Source organism: Euprymna scolopes, chromosome 27, assembly GCF_053919585.1.
Source record: "Euprymna scolopes isolate OS-2025 chromosome 27, ASM5391958v1, whole genome shotgun sequence".
NCBI lineage: Eukaryota > Metazoa > Mollusca > Cephalopoda > Sepiida > Sepiolidae > Euprymna > Euprymna scolopes.
This window is the reverse complement of record NC_136508.1, coordinates 83,090,307-83,110,912: the sequence shown is the minus strand read 5'-3', so window position 1 is coordinate 83,110,912 and position 20,606 is coordinate 83,090,307. Positions and strand designations below refer to the sequence as shown.

Sequence of the window (20,606 nt, the reverse complement as noted above, 5' to 3'; positions counted from 1 at the left end):
TATCTTGCCTTTGATAACATTTATTTGTTCTATATTGTTTTGTGACAACTTTTTCGAATCTATGCGTACAGTAAAACAAACCCACTATTTTTTAAAACCTTACCATAACATTTACTTTTTAATAAAAAAAAAAAAAATTGCTGCAGCTTTATTTCAAAAGGTTTTCATCCAATGCAAATATCGTTTGTTCATTGATTTTAGCATCATAGATTATGACAGGAAAACAAAAACGATTCTCTTAATAGTCTACATTTTGTATTATTAATGTTATCAACTTTGTTAAAGTAAAAAAAAAATCGTCGCAGATTTTTTTTTTTTTTTAATGTTTTGATTTAATAAAAAATATCGCATCCTAAATTATGCGATGAAAAAAATGAACGAATCCTTTAGTAAAGGAGAGTTGTCTCCCCCTGCACAGTGACAAATTGTAAAACAGCGCCAGCAAAAGTTCATTTTGTAATAATTTATATACAGTTGGATTATTAACGCTTTTATTCTTTTGTTTTAATTACATTTTGCTTCATTCTTACTAAATCAAATACCATGTTCACTTTTAGCTTAAATACTGAACATAAAAAAATGGTGTGGTTATATTAATAAAACATATAAAAATATATACTAAATAAATTTGAATGTAATGAATCCTAAGCAACATCGAGTCACAGCAGCTAGTAAATATTATTTTTTATCAATAAAATGGAAATAACAACATTTCTATTTTGAATAACAACTACTAGCTGTTGGCATACTAGTTAGAATACTTGTCCTAAGATGGGGACCCTTATAAAAGTAGTCGTTGATAGGGAAAAGCATGAAGTGCATTGTTATTCGGAATCTAAACCTATTGTTCTAAAGAAGGTAAGTATTGTACTAAAATTTGTAAAAAATATATTTTTTTCAACTACTTCATTTAATGTAACAAAGTTTTATAACATCTGCAATATAAATCTCACGTGTCTGTTTAAATGTATGTATGTCTGCCTAAAACTTTCGACAGAGGCGACGGATTTTCACAAGATCAGTATCGTTTTGAAGCTCAACCCCTCGGACAATAAATATAAAACAACTGGCCAAAAACATTAATTCTTCACCCTCAACTGTAAAGATGTCTAAAATGATATTAAATGATTCTTTTCCCTGATATTCATCAAGGGTTTCTCAAATCGGATTTTAAGATCATTTTAGACATCTTTATAGATGGCACAACTATCTCTGATTCTTTTTCTTTCCACCTAGAGTACATCATGCAACGGGGAAAAGAGTTATTTTTAATATATTTAAAACCAAGCTTCTCTCATTTCACCATTAACACACCCTCAATACTTCAAAATAATAAAGATATTCTAGGGTTCATCATAGTTTTAATAATATGCAACACTTGATCAGATTCTATATACTTTTAATATCAGAGTTGCTCCAAAAGTAAAGCCTCCTATTTTTTTAACTAAAAAATTTGAAAAGCTATGTGACGAAAGTGATACCATTAAAATGAGCGACCTTTTGTGCTCCAAAATTTATTTTCCTACATAGTCAACACCATTCTTAATGCATTTTTGCCAGAAATTCAATGACACACCTCTGCTTCTGATGAACATCATTAATATCTGCAACAGAAAGTTCAATCATAACTATGCAATTTGCAATCCTCTCTAATCTATTCAGAGGGAATAAAATAGAAGGCATTAGTTTTAGAACAACCCTTGTAATAAACATTATTATCAGATTCTGCAGTTTTAATAATATCTTGACCAACATCTTCATACATTTAATATTATATAACATCTTATCAAATTCTGCATACTTTTAATAATATGCAATATTTGATCAGATTTTGCATCCATTTAATATGAAACATTTGATCAAACCCTGCATACACAACCTCTTATCAGATAGTTTTAACTATAAACAATACAATAATACAATTTTCAAAGATTTTTAATATTTTAATAATGAAAAACATCTGGTGAGATGCTTACAAATTTTCACAGTAATTTCATAATTATTAAAACATTATGGCAGTTCTTTGTAAAACAATATTCTTAAAATATCAAGTCTATAAAAATAATTTCATTTCATTTTCATAAAATATGAGACAAATCTGCCAACTAAAAATGTGTAGATGATGAAATGTTGAAAAATAATCAAATTAATATTGCTATAAAATCAAATTTGCTTTATATATTAAATTAGACTTACTTGTCAGCATCCAAAACACAGAACGAATCAATAAAGGGGAAATTGCCAGCAATTGCTTCAAACTCTGCATTTGAGATGAAGCCATCTTTATCATGGTCATAGTTTTTGAATACAGCCTATAAAAATATAAAATTATTGAACCATTAGTGTTGTCCTTAAGTGATTAACATTTCCAGCTAACATGGAATATTCTTATAATGTTGAAAAAAATTTTGTATTTCAGTTTATGGTGAGGGGTATGAAATATGGTTGCAACATTACTATAATATTGCAACTATATATTATTGGGCCCAACTGACCACTTATTCATCACAATATCATAACATTATAATGTTACAAGGTGTTGTAGATGAAAAATTTGCTTTTGAGACTTATGTTTCACATTCATAATATGATAATCATGTTGGCACACTGGTTCTCATTAGATCACTAAAGTTAAGCAAAGTTGAACCTGGCTTGTACCAGATGGGTAATCATTTGGGAATACCAGGCAATGTATATAGGGGGACATCAACACTTCCGGCAGCTCCTACATCCCACTTGCATCTCACATGTCTTGACTCTGTCCTTCTGCTGGATCAGGCTGGATAGGACAAGAGACTGAGGCTGGCTCTGCACAAACCAGCTTCACTTTAAACAAACTCCCAGCACGAGTTATCCATTATCCTTCATCCTTTCCGTTCTGATGGATGAACCCGACACATCCATCATGCGATTATATTATTTCTCTCCATGTAACATGTATTCTCAATCCTCATTGGCCCAGCTTCACTTCCATAAATCACACTCTGTACACATGCCTGATAAACTCTTCCATTGGTCAACAATGGTAATGCTCTGCTGATTAGTAATGACAGAAGTTGTCTTCTCTATTCCTAACTTTTGCAATCACTCCAACACCAGCTCATCCCTGTGCTCCATTAGTATAATAAAAGTAACAAAACTTCTGTACACCCTCAATAGCTTTCTCCACATAAGTTCTCATCCATCTCCATTGTCTTATACTCCTGGTGTATAAACCTTGCAACCTTACAGCAATTCCAATTCACTCCTTGCATATCCAATGCTTACAATTACGACAAACAAATGAATTGCACCCGACTTCTTTTTCCTTTTGTTTTGTTTTTTTAAACGTGAGCGCTATTAATTGGTATCATGTCTACAAGCGACTATATGGGGAGTTCAGCTGCGAGATGTCTGTTCACATTACATTTAAACTTTTGAATGTGAGTACAGTCAGGGAAGCAAGAAACAGGGAGAGAATTCCAAAGTCTAGAAGTCCATGGGAAGAAATTATTAGTAGCTATGTATGTTGAGGGGGTACAAGTGCTGTGAGTTCATCAGAGCACATTCCATTAAAGCACTTGTAAAACAGGCACAGGGATGCAACATTGCAGCGATGGAACAAGGAACTTAGCTGATAGTGTAGGACATATTAGATTGGAGACTCATTTTGGACCCTGTCTAGAAAAGAGAGACGTGGTAGATGCATCTGCCCAGGCGTGGCAACAATATTCCATGCATGTTAGCTTTGTAAAGATATAGGATACTCTCAGGTGTGAGTAATTTTCTAGTATGGTAGAGGAAGCCCACCTTCTTTGCAGCAGCCTTCGCAATGTCCTCAATGTATTTATTTTAATTACTATTGCTTGTGAATGTTAATCCGAGGAGTTTGAATGATAAGTTCTTAGGTGGGCTGTTATTAGCCATGGCGTTCGGGGTTGAGAAGGTTTCTTGTAATTATTAAAGGAAAGAAGCTTAATCTTTAGGGGATGTTTCCAACACTACAACCACTGATCATCACTTTCCTCTCGGTAAAATTCAAACAAACTATTTGGCTTTTTAGCTAGGAACAGTGTAGCATCTGTTCTGATGCAATTAACCTTTTTTGTCCTCAGTTAGTGAAAGAGAAATCTTTCATGATTGAGACAATTTTAATTTTCGTTCCTAATGCTCCTATCCAGAGTGCCCCTTTTTGTGGGAGCTGGATTTTCCCCACATTAAAAACCGACCTTGTGTCTAACTCTGCTGCCATGGGAAGGCAAGTAAATAGAAGCATTCACTTTCAGACCTTTACTTTGCATTACGTTCCTCCAAGTCTTTTACTTAACAAGTATGTCTTCCATTGTTTCACATGCAGATATTCAGTTATCAACGTACAGCATCTCATTCCGACAATCTCTCTAAGGTAAAAAATAAAAAGTCAAAGTCAGAAAATAACTTCTGATAGACACTTTAACATTAAAGCTGTCACTAAATTCACCAACCAATCATTTATTTCTACTATACATTAAATCCCACTAGACAACATCTTTTGGCACTAAGATTTCTTCAGATACACAAAAGCAAAAAACACAGGGCCCTCTTATTATTAAGCTATTTTGCTTCTTGTCTTGAATTCTCCCATATTAAAAAACAAAAATGCAGAAAAATCTTTATGATATCAAATGGCTTCCTTCAGTCTTGATAGACTATGGATCCCCACAGCAAGGGTGCCTACGCGTGAAATTTTTGTGGCAAGAGTTGCGCAATCTCTAACCACACCTCTCCTCGATCAACATTGTTGAATACCAGTGGCAAGGGGAGATTCAGAACGACTGGAAACAATGCCGAGATAAGCGGAAAACATATACAGTGCCTAGAATTCCCAAATCTGATACTAGCCAGGCTCAATGTTGCTTAACTTCGGTGATCTGATGAGAACATGATCATGCCGCATATCTTTATGATGTATGTACCCATGATGAAATGAAAATATCAGATTCCAAAAATTACATAAATCGATCAAGTAGTTTTATTTTTAAATAAGAAAATCAAATTTTATGAATAACAGAAGAGCGACTGTCTTATCTGCTATTTTAAAAACAATCCATAAAGAAAGTTTCTTTCTTAGAACTGCCCGCCTGTGGAACTCTAGCTAACTACGATATGGTCATTTTCAAGTCCAATGTAAATAAGTTCTTGTCGAGCTATCCTCTTAAATAACTAAATTCTACCCAATTTTCACTACTACCCATTATTACGCTGTTGTTTCACCGACCTCTTGACATTCATTAACCCTCATCCTTGAGTGGCTTTCAGACCTTGATAAGTGGCACAACTTTTAGATTCTGTGAATTTTTTTTCGTGCACTCCTAGAATTCTATTGATAGAAAATAAGTTTTTATTTTTTAAGGTTGTGATGAGTCCAAACAAGGAGTTTTAATATAAGGCACACTGGAAGGTGCTCGACTGCACTTAAATCTCGGGTTTCTTTTTGTAATACATTCACAGCAAGAACTCTACCACAACTGAAGAGAGCTTTCCTTTTTTTCTTCAGTATCCTTTGCAACAAATAAAATTTCCATGAACAGAATTTCTTTCCAAGAACTTCTCATTTGTGGAACACATTACCATGAAACTGCATACTTGTAGACTACAGCATGGCCACCTTCAAATCAAACGTCATGAACTATTCTCATGAGTAATGAAATTTTGTTTACTTCATCAGCTTCAATTCTTTCATAATGTCTTTCATCATTCAACTAACAATCCAATCGTCTGGATCATTAACTGTTGTGGCCATGTTAGGGGTCAGACCTCAAGACACAGGAGAGAAATTAAGTAAACAAATATATTAAGAACAGCAGCACAAAAACATATACAAATGAAAGGGTTACCAATGAAGCTGTTCAGTCCGACTGTCAGAACTGTCTGCTGGAATATCTACTTCTAAAAGTAATATTTTCTGCTATTTATAACTGGGTGAGTTTACGTGTGTATAAATTGGCATAACATTGATATAACATAGCGCGGATGCATGGATGTAAATGCATGCAAAGTGATGTCACTGGTAAAGAAAAAAAGATTATACAGGGTATCCAAATAAAATGTATACACTCTTTAAACGATCATAAAACCAACATTTATTATAAGAAAGAAAAGTTTCATACATCAAAATACTGTGAACAAATATAGAAACCAACTAATCATCGAAAGTGTTCAAATTGTTGGCCATTGTGGTCAACGCTCACTGATTGAATCAGTTCAATTGGTATGTTGATACATCTTCTTTCAATGGTTGCTTTCAACTCATTTATTGTAGTTCGTTTTGTGGTGTGAACCCTGTGTTTGACATGCTCCTTACCCAACCCCAAAAAAGAAAAAAAATCTATGGGGAGGGGTCCAAATCTTGTGAGCGTGGACAATACTCAATACTTTCTCTTGTGTCCTAGCTATCTGTTTCACAGGTGACTATCAAGATATGCTCTTATGCCATGATGACAGTGGGGAAGTGGTCCATCCTGCTGGAAGTGCCATTCTTTATTCCTAAACATCTCTTGGGAACATGGCATAGCATATTCATGTAGCATTCAAGTTGAGATAATTTAAAGAGTGGATACATTTTATTGGGACACTCTATATAAAAAAGAGGAAGAGAATGATCACGGGAGAAATGCGGAGCACCAAGATAAGCTCAAGATTATATGAGAGATGTAGTGAATGCTCTAAATAACATGGGTAACATCACGGTTGTACCAATGAGGAAATAAATGTTGCTACAAAGAACAAGTGAGTTGGAGTTTAAAATTTAAATATTTCATGAAGTGAAAACAAAAAATTAAAATATTTAAAATTTAAACTTTTCATGAAGTGAAAACAAAAAATTAAAATATTTAAAATTTAAATTTTTCATGAAGTGAAAACAAAAAATTAAAATATTTAAAATTTAAATATTTCATGATGTGAAAACAAAAAAAGAATTTTTTTTTTACCTCAACCATATTATGTACATGTTTATTAATGGTTTCAGCATCAGGTGGACTGATCCCTGCAATCCACTCAGCAAAAACAACGGGTTTGGTGGGTGTAGCAGGCTAAAATAGACACAGATACAAATATTTAGTTCAACTATTCAAATTCAAGACAAATTCAGACGCGGAAAATGATTTACTTTTCAAATGGCATTTCACTCAAGAGCTGAATAAAAATGAGGGAAAATAAAAAACGAAGTTGGCTAGTTTCAGAATTAAGTTAAATCTGAAAAACTTACAGCACTTAAGGAAGATCTCGGTTCTCTGGCCAATGACAATTCATAAATATTATCCTCAGTGTAATGCATGTCAAGAGATAACTAGAAAGAAAAACAAGTAAAAAAACAAATCAAAATTTTTGTTTTCATCAAAATAAGATTTTAATTTGGTAAAAATTTACTTAGTTTTAAATTCTACATTTTTTTTTTTAGACTATCTGATCCTTGCCAAAGAAATCCATTTTCAGATTGAACATCAGTTTTCTTCACATATTTTATATTAGTACTAGCAAGGAGCCTGGCATTGTCCAGAATTGAATGAGGATCAACAAATGTTCAACCCTCCCATACTTTTATTGTCATCAAAATCAGTGAAATCGATCATTTTTTAAGAAAATCAATTGATTGCCTGCTCTAGTTAGGGATCCCACCCAGTGCATTGGGAGGACGCTTCATATGCCTCCCTGCAGTTATTTAGTACACAATACATTGTAGTCTACATTGCACTGTAGAGAATCTATTGCTGATTTTATAAAATTATCTGTAACTTAAACTTAATGTTTAAAATGCGAAAGTCAAGTATTATGGTTCAATTGTGCTCTAAAAAGAAACATTCACTTCGAATCTACAATTGATTTTATAGGCTGAGCATTTCTGTTTGTGTGATGATAAAATTTCTCAAATGCATTTGTGATTTTAGGTTGTAGAAAAGTTTTAATTTTTGTCAAATCAGACTTCCTTTTTAATTTGATTTTCTCGATTATCGATACTTATTGGATGCATTCCGATGCAAAACCTATGTAAGAACACTCCCATATACATCAAGTACCTTCGTGTGAAGTTTTAAAGATAATTGGCTCAGCCGTTTCCAACAACCTCCCACAAAGTTCTTTTTATATAATAAAAATATTGGCAGGATATTATATCAACGACAATGATACTCATCTAATAAAAAGAAAGAAGAGTATGTGAACATACGTTATCAAACTTGATAGAATGCTCTTTTTGCATATATGGCTGATTTCGACTGTGAATTTGACTTCTTTTTTTTTTACACAGGCATCACCACATTATCAAGGCCAAGAGGCCACTCAAGGATAAGGGTTAAAGAGTGTACAGTAGAAATTGGACAATTTAGTAATCATTAGTAATGAAAATTCGGTAAATTTGATAACTTATATGGAACGGCTCATCAAGTACTTATTTACGTTAGACTTGAACACAACCATATTGTAGTCAGCCGGAAAGCAGGAAGACTTTGATAATCAGAAATATCCACAACTTACACAGCAAATGACTCATTGAAGCAGAAATTATCATGAATTTTAAACATATATTTTACTCATTATTCATCCAAAAAGCCATCCAACACATGTCAGCATGTAAAACGAATGTTAAACCAAATACAATGATGAATTGGCAATATATTTAATTGCTAACAAATAATCATCAGTTGTGTTAGTAACCATGATCAGAGTGTGTTTATTTTGATGATAGTGATATGGGCAGGTTAGTTTTGTTTTAAACTTTGAATGAATTTGCATATTGTTCCTAGAAGCAGTACTGTATATCTATCAATTCATATTAATGCGAATTTGTATTGAAATTTAGTATTCTATTATCATCCTCAAAATATACTGCAAATATATGTGCATATACATTTTAATTAAAAAACAAAACAGAACAATTTTTATATAAAAGGACAAATGTTTGTTTGTATATCCAGCTAAAACTTGAAAAATACACAACAAGCATCCACAAAGTTGGTATTCTTTTTTGCATAATGCAAGATTCATAATATCTAAAATTAAAAAAAAAAAAAGAAGATTTATTATTTGGAGATCAAATGATCATTTATATCATTTAATGTTATTAAGACATACATGCATCTTTCAATGTTATCATCTAAAGGAAAGTGACTGATTTTTTTCAGAGTTATTACCCTTATGCTGACTTGAGTTATGTGTGTGTGTATGTCCAGATAGAGGAATGGGCTGGGTAAAAAAGAAAGATGGGGTGGGGAGGGGGAAAAGAGAAGGCTAGAAGATATGTCTCATTTTTGCCCTGGGGCAATACCAAGTAGCCTTGATAGTTATAAATAAATCAGTCTGCTTATCCTTCATTTAACTAAATATCTTAGGTTGACAAAAAGGTGACATTGAAGTTCTGGTGTCATTTACTTACACGAAGGGTATTGATGAGATCCATGTTTGCATCAAGCGGCAGATTCTCATTCTGCAAACATGTAAGTTCTTTGAAGATTTGATATAATTGAACCATTTTTCGAAAATGAATTAAACTAGTAGTTGCTCCATCCACCTTGTCTGTTAGTGCCGTATGTAATGAAATTAAATCTTTGAGGTGTACTCCTCTGGAAAAAAGAAAAGAAACATTAAAAATATGAATGCAAGTAAAACTATATGCAGAAAGAAAATTTGATGAAAATGTAAACATACACAATGCAGCACTTGAGACTCTACAGAATTAATGTCCACTACAGATAATAAACATAGTTTTTAGTCCAATGATAAGACAGCTTATGATTCTCAAATGGTCTTGTTTTGTGGTTTACCCAAAATGAGAGCAATATCTATTTATATATATATTCTAGCACAACGGGCAGAGAGGATTGATTTTGTTTCTGTTGGTCTGAGAAAGAGGGGGGGGGCTTTCGAGCCTTAAGTAATGGGGTGGGGATGGAGTAGGTGACTGTTTGTTTGTTTGTTTTGGGTAGGAAGAGATGTGCATCTTGATTGAAACCAAGTATCATGATAACCTCTCAAAATAAAACTTCATAACTTGCGATTTTGTTGAAATGAAAATCATTTTGTTACAGTAATGACAGAGACCACAGTACAGCCAATGTTGAAATCAGGCACCAAATTTATACAATCATAGCCTTTGCAGTGAATGTACACAAAAATGCTAATTTTCACACACACACACACACACACACACACTTGCTAAGTTTTGAGAAGCCCTGGTTAGATGAGATATTTTGAAGGATGAACAGTGGCTAGTGATTATTCCTGTTATCATGAAAACAAACAGTTTTTGCAAATAATGCCTTTATTTGATTGCTCTTCTTGCCAAAAGTAGTCAGTTTAAGTATTTTGTTCAATATCTCCATCCAGAAACAACCGCCAATGCCTTAAAACTGAACTACGCCGCCATCTTTGTTCAACACAATGTCTCAAAACTTAACAGATTATGCGCCCAGCCATCATCTTTTTTTTGACGAATCGGAATCTAAATTTGAATTGTGGCAGGTAAAATTTCTGGAATATCTAAGGATTCGAAAACTACACAAAGTCATACAATCTCCAACAGAGAATCCAAACAACCCCGAATTTCTCGAAAAGAATGCGACTGTTTTTGCAGAACTGATTCAATGTTTAGATGATAGAAGTCTGTGTCTGATTATAAGAGATGCATTGGATGATGGACGGAAAGCATTGAACATATTAAGAGAACATTATTTATCAAAAGGGAAACCGAAAATTATATCACTATATACAGAACTAACGTCTCTGAAACGTAACGAGGATGAAACGTTATAAGGGCAGAAACAACCGCCAATGCCTTAAAACTCTCAGGTGAAATAATAAGCAATAGCTTGTTCATATCAATGACCCTCAAGGGACTTCCAGCCGATTTTAAACCATTTACAACTGTTATAACTCAGAAAGACAAACCCATAAATTTCAGTGAATTTAAAGTGGCATTGCACAGTTACGAAGAGACTAATCGTATGCTCATGGACAATAATAACTCCAGCAATATTATGAAGTTCAAAAATGCTTCTCGAAAGCAGACACCACTAAATTACGCACCTCACCGCAACGTGTTCTCAAAAAGTAATTTTCCCAAGAAAAAGAATAAATTTATCTGCTATAATTGGACGACCCAACCACAAAAGTTTCCAATGTCAATATAAACGCTCTAAAATGGACTCTGTAAAAAACGTTGAGAACTTTGAGGAAGAACATACATTTCTATTCACATGTAACTTTGACAATACCACAAATGGTAAAAATCTCCTTGTAGACTGTGGTGCTACAGCGCACGTTATCACCAAGGAATCTGATTTTATTAATTTTGATTCAAACTTTACTCCACAAAGTCATTTTGTCGAACTTGCTGACGGTAGTCAAATAAATGATATAGTCTTGAAAAGAGGTGATGCTAAAATATACCTAAAAAATAATAATGGCGAAATCTGTAACTGTATTCTAAAAAATTCTCTGTTCATACCTACATTTAAGCAAGACATATTTTCCGTGCAGGCTGCAATTAAACAAGGCACGAATATACAATTTGGCCAAAATAAATCAAAATTGATATACCCCAATGGAACTGTATTTGACATTAAAGAAAATGGCCGACTATATTTAAAAAGTATGGTTCCCTCAAAAACTGCCTGTCACGACTTGGAAACCTGGCATAAAATTCTAGGACACTGCAATACAGCTGATATTAAAAAAATTACCAAATGTAGTCGAAGGTATGAAAATAATACCTTCAGACGATCTCCCAAATTGTGATGTGTGTGCACAGGGGAAAATGACAAAAGATATAAGCCGAACGCCAGACAAAAAGCTACGAAAATTCTCTCCTTTGTGCATTGTGACTTAGCAGGTCAGATCAGCCTGATGGGGAGAAATAATCTAAGGTACGTTTTGAACTTTATTGATGATTTTTCCGGTTTAATTATGGTTTATTTTCTAAAAAACAAATTCAACACTATCCTCGCCACTAAGAAATATTTAGCTGATATTGCCCCATACGGTTCAGTAAAATGTATTCGCTCAGACAATGGGACTGAATTTACTAGTAGAGACTTTGAACTTCTAGTAATTAACCACCATATTAAACACGATAAATCAGTGCCGTATTCCCCCTTCCAAAATGGCACCGCTGAAAGGGCATGGCGAACCCTTTTTGAGATGACAAGATGCCTACTTATCGAATCAAAATTAGCGCATAGTTTATGGACATACGCTTTAATGGCAGCAGCATATATTAGAAATAGATCGTTCAATAAGAGGCTAGGAAAAACGCTGTATGAAGCGTTTTGCGGTGTAAAACCTAAAATGAACAGAATGCATCTTTTTGGTTCTGATTGTTTTGCATTTATAGAAAACACCAGTAAGCTAAATACTAAAAGCGAAAAAGGTATTTTCGTAGGTTAAGATAAAAATAGTCTGGCATATTTAATCTACTTTCCAACCCAAAATGCCATAAAAAGGGTTAGATGTGTAAAATTCAATGATACATTAAATTTTAAAAATGGCGATCCAGTGGATGAAAAACGTGACTAGCATCTTAATCGATCGCAATGAAAATATTAATAACGATGACAATTACAGTAGAACTTCTGACAAAAATATTAACCAGACACGTCGATACCCAATAAGGGAGCGAAAAAGGCCAGACTTCTTACAAATTGAAAAGATACAAGATTACGCCGTGGATTACTGTTATTCGTTGAACAGCACACCGGAAAGTTATGAGGCGATTAATTCAGAAAATCACCAAGAATGGAAACAAGCTATGGTATCCGAATTGAAAGCTTTATCTGAAAATAACACATATGAAATAGTGGCAAAACCAACAGATAAAAATATAATGCTGGATTTTCTTCATGCTGGATTTTTTCTAAAAAAAAAACAACTTCTGGCAGTGAAACTTTTAAAGCAAGATTTGTTGCAAAAGGTTTTTCACAAATTTCTGGGGTGGAATATTTTGCAACATTTTCACCAACGACAAATTTAACGACAATTAGAATTTTATTACAACTTGCTGCTCAATACAATTTAAAAATACATCATATGGATGTAAAAAATGCTTATTTAAATGCTCCGATTGACTGTGAAATCTACATTTATCCTCCAGAGGGATTTAAAATGAAAAATAAAAATTGGGTGTGGAAATTAAATAAATTGTTATATGGATTAAAACAAAGTGCACACAATTGGAATTTAACACTCTATAATTATTTAATAGAACGGGAATTCAAACAATGTCCCGTAGACGTGTGCATGTATACCAAAAATGTAGGTAATAAATTGTTGATTTTGTTTTTTTGGGTTGACGATATATTACTCACCTCAAACTGTGACAACACTTTAAAAATGAATTAAATAAAAAATTTAAAATGGCCGATCTTGGACGACTGTCATGGTTCCTCAGTATAAAATTTACCTGTGAAAATGAAACTATAACTATGAACCAATCACGATACATTGAAAAAATTCTGCTCAAGTTCGGAATGCAAGATTGTAAGTCGCGTTTAATTCCCGTCGAAATGGACATAAATAAAAATATAGGGACCGAAACAAAATCCATAGATAATCGAATATACAGGGAAATGGTAGGGAGCCTCATCTACTTGATGACCGCAACTAGGCCTGACATATGTTACACTGTAACAAAGCTATCTCAAAACTTATCGAAACCAACAATTAAAGACCTTAATCGTGCAAAACAAATCCTTCGTTATCTAAAAGGAACCAAGGAACAATCTTTAATATTTAAAAAGTCTACATATCCTCTAAATTTAGAAGGATTTTCAAATTCAGATTGGGGTAACTCTGAGGATAGAAAAAGTATAGCGGGGTATTGTTTTAGACTGTCAAAGACTGGACCTATGATCTCTTGGAAAACTAAAAAGCAACAAATTGTTGCCCTTTCTACTTATGAAGCAGAATATGTGGCTCTTACTCATTCCGCGAAGGAGGCAATTTTTCTGAACAAAGATGGCGGCGTAGTTCAGATCAGTAACCAAGATGGCGGCCAAGAATCACATGCGGTCCATGGCATAGTTAACGGCGAACTGATTGAATTCAGAATTCGACAATTTTTATAATAATTTTGAAACGTTTTCATTGGTTGTTTAGCACAGCCGGTGGTTATAAAAATGATTGGCGAATCCATTCATCTCATACCCCCATTAGGAGTGAAAAACATTTTACATGGAGATTAGTGATAATGAATAGATATTTTGATTACATTTTGATTTGTGCATGTAAAAAAGAAAAGAAAAAGTTGTTTCTTTTTAAATTTTTAGTGTTTGAATCAATAAAATAAAATGGAGTGGTGGCATTATAAGCAGCAGTAGTAGAGAAACTAGGAAGAGAGGGTAGAGTGTTAGACATTTGAAATTATATAGGCTGACTATTGTGACCCATAAGAGAGCATAATTGGGTTACTATTTTAGCTAATCAACATGAACCTTAAAAGAACAAGGGATACAACTGCTGATCAATTAATTAATTGCTCTCTATAAACCCCATAACAGTTACTATCATTGAAAGTATCTCTGAAAAAAATCAGCCACATTCTGTCTACTCATCCTTCAGCTAACATTCACATCTGTAGAGACTTCAATTTTTACAACGTTGAATGGCTAGTTCACTCAAACAATACGGAATGATGAGGGGAGGTACTGTCATGATTTCTCGATTGCCTATGACCTAATACAAATTGTTCACAAACCCATCCATATGCCCAACTCTGACAGATAATATGCAAATCTCCTTAGCCTGTTTCTTACAACTTTTCCTGACATGCGCTAATCCTCTATTCTGTCTTCATTAGGATCTTCCGATCACTCAATCGTGTGAGTTAAGATAAAAATAAAATGTAACAAGTCCTCCGATGTACCTCTCCATCATACTGTGTATTGATACTCTCTGGCTGACTGGGATGACTTCTGAACATTTATATTTGACATACCTCTGTACTCCATGTTCAAAAAGAATGTGTCCTCTATAGTATCAGACCTGACTGAATGGTTAATTGCGGGTATAGACTGCTTCACACCCTCCAAAAAATTCCAGCAAATGCCCAACAGCCAGCCATAGTTCACTCTATAATACACCACCGCCATTGCATACAGAAATCACTATTTCCATTCTTTGCAGCATAATAGATGTTGTGAAACTAAAGAAAAAGGCAAGAGATTCAGTACATCAAGTTTTGGTAAATAACAAACAGGGTCCTGAACAGAAGCATGTACTCTATCCCTACCATCATCAGTGAACCTTAGGTAATCTCGTCAGCATTTGACAAAGCAAAACTCTTTGTCAAAAATTTGAGCAAATTCGACTCTTTCTGATCAGAGTCGCCCCCCTCCCCCCGCATTCCTTCCTGTGACTGAAAACACACTAAGTGACATACAAATTTCTGTACGTAATGTTGCCAAGCTTATCAAAAACCTTGATTCTAGTAAAGCAAAAGACCCCGATGGCATTCCAGTCATAGTGCTAAAAAAGCTTCAACCGGATCTAGCTCCCATGCTTACAAAGCTGTTTAAATGTTGCCTTAAAGAGAAATGCTTCCCAATACCTAGGAAAACTTCATCAATTTGCCCTGTACTTACAAATTCTGGTGATTGATCATCTCCCTCTCCGTACAGACCAATCAGTCTCCTGTGCACGATGAGCAAGTTACTGGAAACTGTGATAAACAGAGAAGCGGTCAACCATCTCATCAAAAATGACCTGTCCAGTGACATACAGTATGGTTTCTGTTCTGCAAGACCCACAGCTGATGTACTAACTATATCACACAGGATTAGTCAATCGCTTGACAGAGGCTTTGTCTCTAGAGCAATAACTCTTGACATATCAAAGGCTTTTGATAGAGTGAGGTATAAAAGTCTACTTCACAAGATTGCCAGCTATAGAATAGCTGGGAATGTCCTCTCAGTTATAAAATCCTTTCTGTCTGATAGGCTTATAAGAGTAGTCATTGATGGGCAGAAATCAGAAAGTGACTGTATTAATGCTGGTGTCCTTCAGGGTTCCATAATGGGTTCAACTCTGTTCCTGATCTTCTTCAATGATCTCCCAAATCACATCCTTAGGTCATTCATAGACATTTATGCAGACGACATGACAATCTATGGCAACACTTCAAAGGCTATAAATGACCAAGAGCTTTCTGATTTTCTCTCTTCTGATCTTGGCACATGGTGCAATAAGGAAAAAGGTGGTTGGTTAATTTTAATTTATTGAAAACCCAGCTTCTCTCCTTCCATCATAATCGCTCTGATCCCCACCATGCCCCAATTGAAATGAAAGTGTTGGGGAAGCCCCATGTCTTGACAAGCTTTTGGGACTGACTTTCACTACGGATTTGAAATGGAACACATACATCAAATCGGTTGGCAAGATCGCAGGAAAAATGGTTGGATCACTCTACTGCTTCAGTAAGTATCTCATTGCTGATGTGATCCTCTATCTGTATAAGAGCCAGGTGTGTCCTACAATGCAATACTGTTGCCACATCTGGGCAGGAGCTGCTTGGCACACCCTATTCTGCCTTGATAGAGTTCAAAACCGATTTCGAAACCTAGTAGGTGATGCCCTTTATTATTCCCTGCAAACTTTCTCACAGAAGAGATGTTGTGAGTCTGCTCTATTGCTATTTTCATGGTAAGTGCCATTCTGAACTTCAATCTAAGGTTCCCCCTTGCCAAACTTTCACAGAAAACACTTGACTAGATAAAACCACTATATATAATTTTACCCACTCTTTATCTAGGCCTAAACGTAAACGTAGACTCCATGAACAAAGCTTCTTTTCTAGAACTGCCCGCCTTTGGAATACTGTTCTGCTGGCATGCTTCCCAGCTAAATACAACATGGTAGCCTTCAAATCTAATGTAAATAAGTTCCTGTTCAGTCGTCCTCATAAATAATCAAATTCTACCCAATTCATGTCATTAACGATTACTTCACTATTCCCTTACATTCATTAATCCTTATCCTTGAGTGGCCTTCGTGCCTAGATAAGTGGTGGCCCCCGGCCCCCAAAGTAAAAGAAAAGAAAATATTGAAACTACTTACAGAATAGGTACCCGGAAACCAGTACACTGTTGGTATTCTCGTCGATAATTGCTGAAATTATTGTTAGTTGATAATAATTCAGTAAGTTCCATGAGAAGTTTTTGTGTATCAGATGAAAGACAACTATTTGTCTTATTCAGCCTGGCCAATGCACTGTGGGTGAGACCACCAACCACGGCCATTAATGTATTAAAATTTTGGAGACTGCGAAGTTTCTGGAATAAAATAATAATTGGTAATGATTGGTGAAAATGACTTGTGGTTTATAATTGTAATTATAATTTTAAAAGAAATTATAATAAGAAAAAAAATAATGATATTAAAAGCAATCATAATAAATAAACAAAAAAATACAAAAATGATACTAAAAGCAAAGAAAAGCAAATAAAAAACAAGCAGCGCATGTATGGTCCCTCTCTGGTGCTGCATGTGAGATGACACCACAAAAAATAGTGAAGAAATGATGTGGGAAATGTGAAGGTTGCTTCATATTTTCATAAAGTTTCAGAAAAATCTAATGGATTGGGCAAATGTTATGGGGTAAAAAGTGTCATTTTTTGCAATTTTGGGGCATTTGTGACCCCTTTTGAGATCCTGGGAACACCAAAACCCAGTGAAAATAGAGAAATGATGCAGTTTCATGCCTTAAGACATGTATTTTTGAATTCAGCACCATGGAAAATCACTATATAGACATACATATCAAGTTTTTGAGTCATATGAAAAAAGAACAAAAAGGCATGCTTTTTAGTTCTAAAAGTCCAAGAGGGATACGAACCAGAATTTTGCCAGAGTCACCCATACTGAATTTGTATTAAGAACAATGGCCTCCACATTTTGGCCAAGTTTCAGGAAAATCTCATGGATGGATCAAACGCTATGCCTCAAAATGATCAAAAATGCCTCAAAATGGCCAAAATGACACTTTTGGCCATTTTGAGGCATTTTTGACCTCTTTTGAACTTTTTTTTTTTTTTTTTTTTACTTTGCACATCTATTTAATAAAATAAAATTTGTGACAAAATTCCAGAAAAAACTAATGAACGATTATCTGGCAATCTCAATGAATTTGTAATTAAATTATCAATTTGAATTATTCACACTACTATTTTCATCTTGGACTTTATTTTCGCAATGAAAATAAGATCCCAGTGCATTAATTAAAAGATTCAGTTTGAAATTCTGTATAGATTCCCAAGTTTGATAAAATGCACTTAAAGAAGGTTGGCAGTTACATCAGCTGAAACATTACGAAAATAACCTTCAAGATAAGAATCGTGTTAAGGATAATCCAAATAATCTATCATCCTCATCCCAAAACTTCCGAAACAAAAATTTTCAGCATTCAGTTATGAAAACAATTTTATAGAGACACAAAATAAAGTATTTTTACCTGAGCTACATTGATGAATTTCACAATAACTTCTGCTCTTTGTGCCGGTGTTGTCCTGTTCAACACCATACACTGGACCCATTGTGAAAGGCCGTTAAACAGAGCTATGGAGCGTTCCAGCTTTGGATTGTCTTTGAGAGTAGCAGTTAAAGCATAATTTTTGAAGTCTGTGAACTGAGAAGGAAGAAAAAAGAAAATATCAAAATAAAAGCAAGAAATCATGAGCATATAATATTTTCAAAGAATGATTTAATTTGGTGCTTATACAGTAAGGGACATGTATGAAAATCACATTCCAAGTAAAAATAATCTGATATACTCATCAGACAAAAATAAATATTCTCACCAAAATAAGGAAAAATAATTAAATAGAAATTTTATCAAAAATAAAAATCATATTTTCATATTTTGCCAATCCACTATTGATAAGAGCAGAAATACATGTAAAGGGAGGGATAAGGAACATATTTGCAAATACATTTTTCAGGGATTTTTTTTTTCAAACCTAATTTTCCTATACACATACGGAATTGTGAATAAATTAGAAAAAGGATCCAGCTATGTTTAACTAGTTATTAGAAAAATATTTTTAAGTTTTTTTCAAAATTGTCAATAAATTTGAGAAACAATTTTTTTTTTACTTGCATTATGAAGTTTACAATCTTATTTATTTATTTAATAAATAGGGTTGTGAAATATATGTAGGTGTTCCTCAGGACATCACTATTATTGGAAGAGTATTACAAAATTTATGTAATTTTTGGAATGTGACATTTTCATTCCATCATGGGAATGTACATCATACAGATGTTTTTTATTTTTATTGTTTAATATGGGTGAAATTCTGGACAAGAACCAAAAAAAAATCGTTTTGAAAGGTAAACTAGTTGCCACAGGTTTACTGAATGATCAATTTATTTTGAAATGTTCCATGATGAGAAGTTTTTGGCAGTCTTGGACTAAGAGGTGTTGTGGAGGATAAACAGTGGTTTTAATAGGATAGTGCGACCCTCCTATTTCACATGACTTATTAAAATAACTGCAGGGACACTTTGGCGATCGTCTCATCAGTAGACACTTATTCTGAATGGGTTTCACATTCACCAGACATTAATTTGCCCAGATTTTTATCTGTGAGCTTATCTTAAAGAAAATATCTATGAAGACAATTCCCTAAACTTAGGAGGGAGCGTCACAACCAAAATCATGCCAGCGCCAAGAGAGGAGTGTGTCAGAGTTATTGACAATTTTTTTATGCTGCATCAATGCGTGTACATCTGAAGCATCATTGAACAGCAATAAAATAGAACTGTTGGATATTCATAATTGAAACTTTGTGAAAAAGTCATGCATAAACTTTTTTTAAAACTGGTTTTTCACCACTTGGAATGTAAGGGACCACTATTTAGGATTATGTTTCACAAGGGACTGCGAGGAGTTAAGCAGTGAGATGTCTGTTCACATTACATTTAAACTTCTGCAGGTTAGTACAGCCAGGGAAGCGGGAAACAAAGAGGGAATTCCAAAGTTTAGCAAAGGGAAGAAACTAATAGAGTAGAATGCTTTTCAGAGATCTCAACAGGGAAGGGGTGGAATTTTGCTGCTTATAGGATTGGTCAGAAGTATGTATGTCAAGGGAGCATATGCGCTATGAGTTCATCATAACACACTGAAGTTTATTTATAGCAAATATGTAAAAAGGATTGTGGATTTCATTAACGACTCACATGGGTTACATTTCTTTGAGGTGATCCTATATTAAAGAAGAAAAAAAAAAAATATTGCAGTAAAAAAAAATCATCACCCAAAGGAAAACTCACATTTATTCTTCGAAATACTTTATATTCCAGACAAGTTAGTTGTTCTGCAAGCTCTTCTGGTTTCAGGTGATCAAATACAAGTGAGACTTTTCTGGAATGTCGAACGGATGGATTGCGAACAGACATACAACGCATCCAATCATATGATGGTCTACAATAGACAATGTCGTCAGACATTAAAAATGCATTCAAGAATTGCAATTATTGTAGATAAAAAGAAAAGGGAAAAAAAGCTAATTTATGTTTCTGAATTGTTGCGATGAGGATTGATTATTCATATTATTTGGATTCTTCAGCCTGTTCTCATTTTTTCGGCAAGGACCCATGGTATA

At 34.1% G+C, this 20,606-nt stretch overlaps 1 protein-coding gene across 4 annotated transcripts in view; it reads right to left on the bottom strand.

Annotated features, from left to right (window-relative positions):
* LOC145248945 (ras guanyl-releasing protein 3-like) overlaps positions 1–20,606 on the bottom strand; it is a 258,134-nt gene that overhangs the window by 26,233 nt on the left and 211,295 nt on the right. For all 4 annotated transcript variants that reach the window (XM_080110745.1, XM_080110744.1, XM_080110742.1 and 1 more), the window contains 7 exons: positions 20,275–20,425; positions 18,455–18,628; positions 17,062–17,276; positions 9,392–9,578; positions 7,229–7,309; positions 6,951–7,052; positions 2,197–2,312 (listed from right to left, as the gene is read on the bottom strand). In XM_080110745.1, the coding sequence (XP_079966871.1) occupies positions 2,197–2,312; positions 6,951–7,052; positions 7,229–7,309; positions 9,392–9,578; positions 17,062–17,276; positions 18,455–18,628; positions 20,275–20,425 (1,026 nt within the window). The remainder of the gene's footprint in view (positions 1–2,196; positions 2,313–6,950; positions 7,053–7,228; positions 7,310–9,391; positions 9,579–17,061; positions 17,277–18,454; positions 18,629–20,274; positions 20,426–20,606) is intronic.